The sequence below is a fragment of the Xenia sp. Carnegie-2017 genome, unplaced genomic scaffold (assembly GCF_021976095.1).
Source record: "Xenia sp. Carnegie-2017 unplaced genomic scaffold, XeniaSp_v1 HiC_scaffold_72, whole genome shotgun sequence".
Classification (NCBI taxonomy): Eukaryota; Metazoa; Cnidaria; class Anthozoa; order Malacalcyonacea; family Xeniidae; genus Xenia; species Xenia sp. Carnegie-2017.
The window spans coordinates 1-11,681 of NW_025813540.1; the positions used below are offsets into that span (position 1 = coordinate 1).

The 11,681-nt window shown below is 35.5% G+C and overlaps 3 protein-coding genes across 3 annotated transcripts; 1 reads left to right on the forward strand and 2 right to left on the reverse strand.

Moving 5' to 3' along the window:
- Positions 1 to 308: 308 nt before the first annotated feature.
- On the reverse strand, positions 309 to 2,172 carry LOC124459314 (the record flags this gene model as incomplete). Its single annotated transcript, XM_047008802.1, has 5 exons — positions 2,151 to 2,172; positions 1,684 to 1,869; positions 1,241 to 1,318; positions 572 to 934; positions 309 to 385 (listed from the first exon to the last, which is right to left on the reverse strand). Coding segments are annotated over exons 1-5 (726 nt in total), but the record flags the coding sequence as incomplete, so codon positions are not given.
- A 1,892-nt stretch (positions 2,173 to 4,064) lies between these two features.
- Positions 4,065 to 4,953, reverse strand: LOC124459315. Its single transcript, XM_047008803.1, has 3 exons — positions 4,800 to 4,953; positions 4,537 to 4,699; positions 4,065 to 4,443 (listed from the first exon to the last, which is right to left on the reverse strand). Exons 1-3 carry the CDS (start codon positions 4,951 to 4,953, stop codon positions 4,065 to 4,067), a joined length of 696 nt encoding a protein of 231 aa, XP_046864759.1.
- A 330-nt stretch (positions 4,954 to 5,283) lies between these two features.
- On the forward strand, positions 5,284 to 10,771 carry LOC124459316 (CAP-Gly domain-containing linker protein 3-like). Its single transcript, XM_047008804.1, has 16 exons — positions 5,284 to 5,295; positions 5,685 to 5,735; positions 6,444 to 6,530; positions 6,673 to 6,757; positions 6,825 to 6,880; positions 7,011 to 7,125; positions 7,190 to 7,278; positions 7,378 to 7,447; positions 7,566 to 7,675; positions 7,758 to 7,829; positions 8,811 to 8,946; positions 9,015 to 9,226; positions 9,309 to 9,391; positions 9,458 to 9,580; positions 9,653 to 9,850; positions 10,588 to 10,771. The coding sequence occupies exons 1-16, from the start codon at positions 5,284 to 5,286 to the stop codon at positions 10,769 to 10,771; spliced, it is 1,683 nt and encodes a 560-aa protein (XP_046864760.1).
- The last annotated feature ends 910 nt before the right edge of the window (positions 10,772 to 11,681 follow it).

Below are 11,681 nucleotides of genomic sequence, written 5' to 3' on the forward strand. Positions count from 1 at the left end.
AAAAGATTAATAAACATGATAACTAAAAAGACATTATGTACATAGGATGGCAGTTTACTGTATACATGTAACTATTACAGTATGTAAGAAGAATACTACAGTAAATTAATGAGTAAATTATATAGTAGTCCTTCACAACACTGATGAAGAAGGAAATAAAAAATGTTTAAAGATTAATGTCAACAGTTGTCGGTTCAATAAGATTACATTTTATTGGAGCAAACACAAAATTTTGCATGTTCAACATTGCAAGTATAAAATACTTTGTACATTACCTTGTGTTGTACAAATAGTCATCATGTCCTTACTGGGCACGGAGTGAAAGGTTGATTTTCTAGAGCAGCCATGACAAAACTTTTGACAGGATGCAAAGAAACATAGCAATCTAAGAAACAAATATAATAAATTTTCATCATTAGACTGGGAGATAAAACCTTTTTGTATAAATAATAGAATTATATCACCCCAAATTATATACCTATAAGTAGCTACATATGTAGGTTGATTTTGACATCAGTTAGCATAGTGCATATGACATTTAACATACTTTTACCATATTTACATGACATACCAACTTCAATTATTTGTCCATTTTTATCCAATGAATGTGATGGCTGAAGTGGTCTGAAATGATTACCCATCCACCCATGTCTATCATGGAATGGCTTTCTTTCATGAATTTTCCTATCACATTCAACACAGACTGGCCAGTTACTACCACACTGATGACACTTTATCAAGCCTGGAGATTCCCTACAATTGAAGCATGGTGTGCCTTTATCAACTGATTCACATTGGATCAAGGTTTCGAATATGGTAGATCTATTATTTTCCCAAAGAGAATGAAGCTCTTCCATGCGATCAGACCATTTCTTGGCATCCTCTTTCTCTGAAGCCAAAAGTCCTCTGCATTCAAATATAAGATTCTCTAGCTCTACAAAACAATAATGACTTATATTATAAAATATTTAACCAGTAAAGAAATTAAAAATTGTTAGCTGAGTGAGCTTGTTGTGGACAATTTCTGATTAAATGAGACGGTATATGATCTAAGACAATTTCAAATAAAGGTGCTCAATATCAAAGTGGATAGAGCTACATACATGCATTTCAACAAATTATTGCAATTATTGATTTCAAATGCAATTATTACTTTTACCAAAAGCATTTCAAGCATGAGCAATCATTAGACAAATCTATTACATTTAACTTAATATTATACACATACATTGATGCTTACCAATATCAACGTCTGTTTGCTTGTGCTCATCATTTACTTGAAAGTCATCAGCCACAGAGCTATCATACTGCTGGTTATCTAATATAAATTTACAATGCAATTTCTTATACAGTACCTAACTTAAACAACATTGACCTGTAACAGTTTTAGGTACAACCATGCATGGTAATGTAATGACAGTTTACTCAGTTGTCTTTCTGCTTACCCATAAGAAACTAAATAGTCAAATCTGCTAAGGACACTGGACAAAATTGTTTGAGCCATATATGATTTAAAGCAGCAAAATTGTACAGTCAATATTTCAAGTACAAAATTTCATAGCATGATGTAGTTACACACGCATACTACATATTATTTAGCATAAAATTGCAAACAAGAACAACAATCTCAACATACTACTGAAGATAGTAAATTTTAATATAAATACTAAATATCAACATTACCATTTTGCTTAATTGATCCTTGACGGCAGCGGTAAGGCGTGTGGGTCAACCTCTTACAACCAACTTGCACTATGCAAAAATGAGAAGGCTTTTTCCCCCGACATTTTGATCCTTTTTCTTTCGCCAACAAGGCTAAACCATCATTCAGAACTTTCTCCAGAGTCTCGGATTTCTTCTTTTTACACGCTGTATATCAAGGTAGAATAAATAATAACTTAATTGTAGTTAAAATTTGCCTAATTTAATACACAATGATACAATGATTCCATTCCTTTTGAACAGCAATATCTATAATATGGTGAATTCTTACGTTTTCATCTGATGCGCGATATATTTTTTGCTACTTTGGCTAGCAATATTGTGATACATCACACAACATCACACTATCACACTCGAATGACGTAATGTCCGCAGAGTCGCATTCGTCTTTCTCCCGAAAATACTCGATGAAAACTCTCCTCACTGACAATTTACACCCGTTTCGCTCATTCTAAATGGGTATTACTCAGAGTTCTAAATTTTAAAATGCGGAAGATAGCCAATTTAGATTGCTTTCTGTGCTATCTAAAGCCCGAGACACACTGTCGCTGTCGCTTGGTCGTTACGGTGAAACGACAGAGCGACGAAGCGACACGAAAAATGATGACAGACACACTGTCGCTAGCGCAACAGGCAAAGCGACTTGATTTTAAGCACGTACCAGTCCCCCTAGAGAGAATTTTAGCGGGAAATACGAATTTGGCGGTTCATTTCAGTATGGCGTCGAACCAGAACTTACGAGATATATTAATAGCAATTGTTTTAAACGAGTTGGACGAGGAAGAAAACAAACAAAACCGACGGGTAGTTCGTAAGAGGCGCTGCTGGGTGAGAGATATCAACCGACGACAACGCGAACAAGGTGACTTTGGAAACTTAGTTCAAGAATTGAGGAATGACGAAGAACAATTCTTTATTTACTTCAGAATGAATCAAATGACCTTTGATTTCCTTTTGAGCTTAGTTGGTCCTTCATTAAGAAGGCAAAATACTCATTTGCAGTCAGTTTCACCAGGAGAAAGGCTAGCCATCACTTTGCGTAGACTGGCAACAGGAGATTCGCCTCAGTCAGTGGCCTTTGCATATCGTCGTGGTTTAAGTACAGTTCGCAGCATAATATACGATACATGTGAGGTTTTGTGGTCTGTACTTATGCCAATGTATTTAAAAGCACCATCGAGTGCATTAGAATGGCAGGGTATTGAGCAAGGGTGAGTTTCTATCTCATTATCATGTTGATTTATTGCACGGAGTGAGTTCCTGAGCTTGAAACAAAGTTTCTTTACTGTTTGTGACCTAGTTTTTCAATTGAAATAGATTCTCTACTGTCTGGAATTTTCCAAATTGTATTGGTGCTTTGGATGGGAAACATATTGCAATTCAGGCTCCTAGAAACTCTGGCTCAGCATTCTTCAATTACAAAAAGTTTCATTCCATTGTGCTGATGGCAATGTGTGATGCCCATTATCAGTTTGTGTATGTTGATGTTGGAGAATCTGGCCGGTGGAGTGACTCTGGAGTCTTCGAAAATACAACATTTGGATCAGCATTCCTAAATGGTATGCACATGTAATTGATCTTAAAATGCAAAACATATATATTTTGTATATATACATAAAGTGCAATTTTTTAAAGGAAAAGTCCAGTTACCAGACCCCAGACCTCTGATAAATGATGGCAAGAAGATGCCATATTGCATTGTTGGGGATGAGGCTTTTCCATTGAAGACATGGATTATGCGACCATATCCTGGTAAATCTTTGGACTGTGTAGCAAAAAGTATTCAATTACAGATTATCAAGAGCTAGAAGGACAATTGAAAATACATTTGGTAAACTCAAATAAAAACATTGTTGTATATATCAATACTTCATAATTTGATTATGTCAATATTTGTAGGCATCATGGTTTCCAAGTGGAGAATCTTGAAAACTGCTATTGTTGCTGAGCCAAACAACATGGTCAAATTGACTAAAGCTATATGTGTTCTTCACAACTTTCTGCAAAGCAATCTGCAGCAAGTTACACACCTCCTGGCTCCACAGATACAGTGGATGAAAATGGCCAAATAAATGAAGGGAGTTGGAGAGCTGAGATGGAAAAAGCTACTCTTCAACCCATTGCTCAGAGCTCTAGAAACCAAACAAAAGCAGCTCTTAGAGTAAGAGAAGATTTTGCATGTTATTTTATGTCATCTGAAGGAGAGTTATCTTGGCAAGTGGATTATGTCCTTCGTACATCATAACATAAATAGAATATTTGGAAAAGAGTCGGTTTATTTTGTTAGTTTTTTTTTTATTTGAAAATAATGATTGTAACAGAAACACTTAAAAAACCTCAAACTAATTTTCTGGAAACTCCAGCTTAAAAAGAACATCCTGAATCTCCTTCTTGGCTTTAGCCCTAGCATATGGAGTAGGTAGCTTCCTAATTTGCTCAGCAACACTCTTTCCGAAAAAGTCATATTCATCTTGACTCTCTGGCTCTTCAACTTGTTTTTTGTGAAGAGTTTCTAGATACCCAATCAACTTTGTTTGATATGGTGACATGTCTTCAGCCTTCCTCTCCTTGCATCGTACAATTTCAGATGTGCTGGACAAATTTGTTGATTGGCTTGATGAACTGTCAGCAAGCACACTCTCAGCTATCTCCTCAGAGTCTTCCTGGATTTGAGAAGACGTAAGTTGGTCTTCCACAGGGATAACAACATTCGAGATTGTCCTATGAATAAAATGATCAATTACTCATAGAAATAGCTTATTTTTGCCTACATTGTTATTAGAAAGTCATAGTGTAATTTCAAAAATTACATACTGGCGTCGTTTTGCGAAATCATCCAGCCAGGTCAAAATAGACCAAAACTCCCAGTTTGGTGTTGAGGAAGCAGGAGCACCAGATTTGATAGCTGCATCATGCTTCTTTTTGCATCGCCTATATGTGTCTCGCAAATTTTTCATTTTATCTTTTAGTTCGTTTGCTTAATAAGAGAAAAATAAATATTTATTTGACTGGGTCAGACGATACTGACAAAAAATATTGTGAGATAAGAAAACATGTTTTGCGAAATGACTATTTACCTGAGAAATCAAAACCGATTGCACGCATTTCTTCGGCTATCTTTTTCCAGATATTTGCCTTCAATTTTTCATCTTTATAGTCTTTTAAAGACATGTCGTAAAGAGCAGGATACGCGCGAAAAGAATTTATAAGTGCTTCTTCTAGTGACGCCATTTTGAAAATTTGTCCTAGCGACACAGCGATTTCATGTGCTCCAGCGAATTCGCTGGCTGTGTTGAAACGACACAGCGACACGGCTTTGTAACCGCGCAATCCCGTCGCTGCGCGGTAACGACATAGCGACAGCGACAGTGTGTCTCAGCCTTTAGAGATCACTGTGTGAGATAATTAGTTCTCAGACTTCTGTAAACAACGCAGATCATTTAAAGTTGTCATAAAAGAACTAATAAACTATTATGAATTTCTTTTCGTCAAAGAAAAAACACTGTTTTGTTGTAACTTATTTACCTAAAATTACTTTGTAGAACACTAAAACTTACAAGAATGCCAGAAAAGGTTTGTAAACATTCATACGCATCGTGAAATGACTCAAATACATCATTGTTCCTATAATGTATTTATGTAGCGGGTAATTTGAAATTATTTCTTTACAAGATAACTTCTTGTGAACTTATACATGAAACTAGGTCATGAACTTAAATCATGAAATTGAAGTATATTTTAGTTGTCATAATGATAAAATGCTATGAAACACCATCACTTTTGCTAAATATTTTGTATAATAAATGTATGTGTCATAGGTGCATCATGTCTTGAATTTATGGCAAAATGCTTGATGTAAAATTTCATGTCTGCCTTCTTTTGTCATATCCCGAGACTTGTGTATGCTGAATTTGTACACAACCTGTTTTTACCAATATACCTGCACTTAATGTTTGTTATAGAGGAGGACATCAGTTGTTCATCCGATCACTGATTTTCCTACTTGTGATAAGGTGTTGTATTTTTTTCATGTTATTTTCTTAAAGAAATAAATATGTATTTAGATCTCAGTTGCTATGATAGAACATTGTCATTTCGGGTGCTTACTTTTGGTTTGCTAAATAACAGGTTAATAATTATATAGTAAATAGATATTCATAAGGAAGATAGGGGCTGTATTTAATTCAGGAATCGACATTTAAATGATTTAATTATCCAATGAGAATCAGATTTAGTTTTTGTATTTACTTGATTAAGGAAGCAAAATGCTACTGGTTAGGACACCCTTTATCTTCCCTCCATTCAATGAAGAGCTTTTCTTTCAGTGCCCAAAAATGAACCAACATTTTTGATCCAGACTGTGAAGGTTGTATGGAGATTTTGTCAAAGTATGTACAATGCTGACAACATTTTTACAACAACTTTTCATTTCTACACTTAAAAGACATTTTATACTAACCTTCGTTGTGCATCTCCTTGAAGTGTTCTCGCTGAAAATAATTCTTCACTTCCTAAACAGTACACAACTTTGAAATGGAGGAATTTATGTGTGATAATTCTTTAAAAAATTTACCAGTAAAATATTTACCCAGTGCTCATAAAAATGGTAAACGATGTCGCTATTTTCTTTATGATTACATTACTCCCACGTAGGAAATCTAAAACTACCGTTGTAGAACCGTAATTTATGATTCCCATTGAGCTTTTACCACGAATTTCAGGAGGACACATCCATATCCGAAATATTCGCTATCGTGAGACAATGGGTACCGCAAGTGCAAAAAAATTTGGAAAAATTTGTTCACGAGGTTGGATGAATACATATTTCTGTGATCTTAGATACGTTAATCACGCTTTAAATACTCCATTTTCTAAAGAATAAGCGATAGAGAGATAAGATGGGGAAGATTAAATAACCCAAGGTGATGACGTAATGTATTTACCATTCAGATAACACGACGTGGTGGAGGTATCAATGATCGCGATGGTTTAACTGACATGACGTTACTTCATTATGCTTGTAAATCTGGATCTGGTGAGATAAATTACTTTAGCATACCTGTGTATGCTTAATGTACTTTAGAAACGTTTTTTTCTTACAGTGGGTATTGGTGATGTTGATAATGCAACTGCTTTGGTTACTGAGCTCATTTCTCAGGTAACTGGAACGCTATTATTGACATCCACGACATTGCCAATTGTTTCATCTATTCATCGATACAACACATTTTTTTTAAAGTTTTCTTCTAGTATCGGAGTTACGTTATAAAATAATGGATTTACTATAGGGAGCAGATCCTTCTATAAGATGTCGATGGACGGACATGCTTCCCATACATTATTCTGCTTTCTTTAACTGTGCGCCCGTGATCAGAGTACTGTTAAAAGCCAGCGGTGGTAGAGGTGGGGATATTAAAAATTTATATATTTGTATGAATGTGATGGTGGATCGTTTTTGCCTTCTCAGATATTGACGCCACTAGTTCTGGGTTTGATAATGGAACAATACTTCATATAGCCGCGAGCAATCTGTGTTTGGACTCTGCCAAGTGTTTGGTAAGTCGCTAGGTTTTCATTTAATTCGATTTTAAAATCATCTTGGAGTAATGTAAAGATTTCATGTCAGTCATGATGTACTGTTAACTCTTCAAATAGCTGCAACATGGCGCCAATGCATTTGTCAAAGATGATCAGAATAGAACAGCATTAAATACAATCCCAGAAGGTAAACTCATCTGTTGTGTTATGTATGTTGCTTACCTCACCAACGTAGCAGATTGAGTGTGATAACACATTTACGTGTTTGATGAGTGTAGTAACAAGGTATTGAAATCACCTTTTAGCAAATACTTTTGAGCGTTCTTCGCCATCGTTGGTTATTGCCAACAAACTAAGAAGATTACTAAATGAGGCCGAGACAAGTGGTAGTGAATCAGGGATGGAGTCAGCTACAGTAAGTTTCTTAGAACAACATTTCTTAGTTCTCACATCGCGTGATTTCAACAGCGTTTTATATATTTCTCAATCGTTGCCAGGATTCATCTGTAAATATGTCGGATATAATTGGATTGAAAATTGGTGATCACGTTATAGTTGGTGGCACTAAGGTTTGTTAACACAATTCTTGTGAGGAAATCACAAGTCACAGTTTTTGTTAAAAGTTCACACATCACAGGTTTTCATCAAAGTTCAGACGTCACAGGTTTTCATCAAGGTTCATACGTCACAGGTTTTCATCAAGGTTCATACGTCAAAGGTTTTCATCAAGGTTTATACGTCGCAGGTTTTCATCAGGGTTCATACGTCAAAGGTTTTCATCAAGGTTCATACGTCAAAGGTTTTCATCAAAGTTCAGACGTCAAAGGTTTTCATCAAGGTTCAGACGTCAAAGGTTTTCATCAAGGTTCAGACGTCAAAGGTTTTCATCAAGGTTCAGACGTCAAAGGTTTTCATCAAGGTTCAGACGTCAAAGGTTTTCATCAAGGTTCAGACGTCGAAGGTTTTCATCAAGGTTCATACGTCAAAGGTTTTCATCAAAGTTCAGACGTCAAAGGTTTTCATCAAGGTTCAGACGTCAAAGGTTTTCATCAAGGTTCAGACGTCAAAGGTTTTCATCAAGGTTCAGACGTCAAAGGTTTTCATCAAGGTTCAGACGTCAAAGGTTTTCATCAAGGTTCAGACGTCGAAGGTTTTCATCAAGGTTCAGACGTCAAAGGTTTTCATCAAGGTTCAGACGTCGCAGGTTTTCATCAGGGTTCATACGTCAAAGGTTTTCATCAAGGTTCATACGTCAAAGGTTTTCATCAAAGTTCAGACGTCAAAGGTTTTCATCAAGGTTCAGACGTCAAAGGTTTTCATCAAAGTTCAGACGTCAAAGGTTTTCATCAGGGTTCATACGTCACAGGTTTTCATCAAGGTTCATACGTCGATGGTTTTCATTAAAGTTCAGACGTCAAAGGTTTTCATCAGGGTTCAGACGTCACAATTTTTTTTCAAGGTTCACACATCACAGGTTTTCATCAAGGTTCAGACGTCAAAGGTTTTCATCAAGGTTCATACGTCACAGGTTTTAGTTTTTTTTATTTTAGATGGGTATATTACGATACTGTGGCAGTACAGATTTCGCTAAAGGTCAGTGGGCTGGAGTTGAACTCAACGATCCAGTTGGAAAGAACGATGGATCAGTAGGCGGGAAAAACTACTTTCACTGTAAACCAAAACACGGTATAAAGTAGAATATTTATGTTTGTCATTCGTATGGTTAATTCAACATGATAAATGTTGTCTTTTAGGATTATTTTGTCCTGTTTCTAAAATCTCCATACCGAAACCACATAATCATGCGATAAAAACACGACCTAACTCTGTTAAACTTAACACGAGCCTCACACGTATCGTACCTTCCAAACGTTCGACAAGTGGTTCGTTACCAGGCTCTCGTTCTTCTTCCCGGTCACCTTCACCTCAACCTACACAGAAAACAGAGGAAAACACGAACATCAAGGTGTTCACATAATGGTGTAGAAATTCATTTTTCACGGTTTTTATGTTTCTCCATAAAATATTTCTTTATGGTTTATAATTAGGTCGGGGATAGACTTGTTATGTTGAATGATAACAGGAGAAGAGGTATCACTAGATATGTTGGTGAAACACAGTTTTCATCCGGGTAAGTTGTGGTAGGAATGACCGTTGTAACTAGACAATTTATAATAAATAATGTTTGTATCTTTAGTCTTTGGATAGGAGTAGAGTTGGACACAAGTATGGGCAAAAACGATGGTTCAGTAAACGGCATTCGATATTTTTGTTGTAAACCCAATCATGGCATCTTTTCTCATCCCTCCAAATTCATGATGTACGTTGTAGAGATGTTGTTCATGATAAGTAAATGTCTGAAATGAATTTCTTACCATATTTTTCATAATAGCGAGAAAGATGTACAAGAACGACCGTCATTAGCAAAATCAAAGGAGATTAGTATCTCAGATGATGCAATCAACCAACCTCAACAGACTGTTAACGACGATAGTGGGATAAACAGAGATAAAACGAAAAGTAGATTAAGTTTATTGAATAGACGTCTATCCAACTCGGTTCCTGATCTCACTCAGAAGCGCCATAAACAGTACGTATATTATTGTCCTTTAATGCGATTGACAATTGTCTTTACCCAAACCACAAAATTACTAAGTTCCAAATATTGTCAACTACATACATTGCTGCAACGTCACATACGTTGAAATTCCTTTGAAACAAAGTCGCACGGCTCTTTACATATGTAAAGACAATATGTGAAAGGGAAATGGCTGTAAAATCTTACCTCCATCGTATGTAAAGACAATATGTGAAAGGGAAATGGTTGTAAAATCTAACCTCCATCTTATGTAAACACAATATGTGAAAGGGAAATGGTTGTAAAATCTTACCTCCATCGTATGTAAACACAATATGTGAAAGGAAATGGTTGTAAAATCTTACCTCCATCGTATGTAAACACAATATGTGAAAGGGAAATGGTTGTAAAATCTTACCTCCATCGTATGTAAACACAATATGTAAAGGGAAATGGTTGTAAAATCTTACCTCCATCGTATGTAAACACAATATGTGAAAGGGAAATGGTTGTAAAATCTTACCTCCATCGTATGTAAACACAATATGTGAAAGGGAAATGGTTGTAAAGTCTTACCTCCATCGTATGTAAACACAATATGTGAAAGGGAAATGGTTGTAAAATCAAACCTCCATCGTATATAAACACATATGTGAAAGGGAAATGGTTGTAAAATCTACCTCCATCGTATGTAAACACAATATGTAAAGGAAATGGTTGTAAAGTCTTACCTCCATCGTATTTTACAGATTACATTCCCGTCGGGAAAGTGGTATACCTAGATTCAAACGTACGGCTACCAAGAAGAACAATTCAGACAGTGAAAACGTCAGTAAAATTCATCATAGCGAGAAGAGTTTTCGTGAACAGTTTTACTCGACAATATGTCTCTTCATGATAGATTTCTTAAGTGACATCTTCAACTCTTTATGAAATCATTTTATTGAGTATAAGACATCAAAATCTTGTTTCCAAAACCATGTTATAATATTGAATGATATTAGGGCTTTGAAATCGAGACTTTCGATAGAAGAAGATTGATTTCAGTAAAGATTTTACATGTAATGATCAAAGCTAAACGAGAGCGACCTGTATATTTCACCCTAAATCATGTCATTAGATTAAATAACTTAATGTATACTTTACTGTACAGTTTGTTTTTCTTAGATGAACCATTGGATAATAAATACCACCAATATACACAATTATCATCCCATGTTCATAGTTGTTCTTCAATCTCTCCTCAACCACAAGATTATTTTCTTGAAGGTGTGCCTACCTTAGACCTTCTAAACCACGGCTTGCTTTCTTCAGCTGCTACCGCTGACATGAAGTTCGACAGACGATGTTCAAGATCTTGCACGTTACATTCAGCTTCGACCAATGATAATTTAGTCTGCGCTAACTCTAGTTCCAGTTCTTTCATGCGCTGGTCAGCGTCCACTATCTTTACACTTGACTTAAACTTCTTACCTGACAATGTATCGTCGTTGTCCGTGAATATTTTGAACAGTTCGTACACGAACTGATTCTTTTCTAAAATTAAGGATGTTATACCATGAAAGTAAACAGTTTATTGTAGTTTTCTACGTTTAAAATTATTACGTAGTTTTCTACGTTTAAAATTATTACGTAGTTTTCTACGTTTAAAATTATTACGTAGTTTTCTACGTTTAAAATTATTACGTAGTTTTCTACGTTTAAAATTATTACGTAGTTTTCTACGTTTAAAATTATTACGTAGTTTTCTACGTTTAAAATTATTACGTAGTTTTCTACGTTTAAAATTATTACTTAGGTACGTATTAACTATTGTACTTTTTAATTTACCAAGATTTCTGCA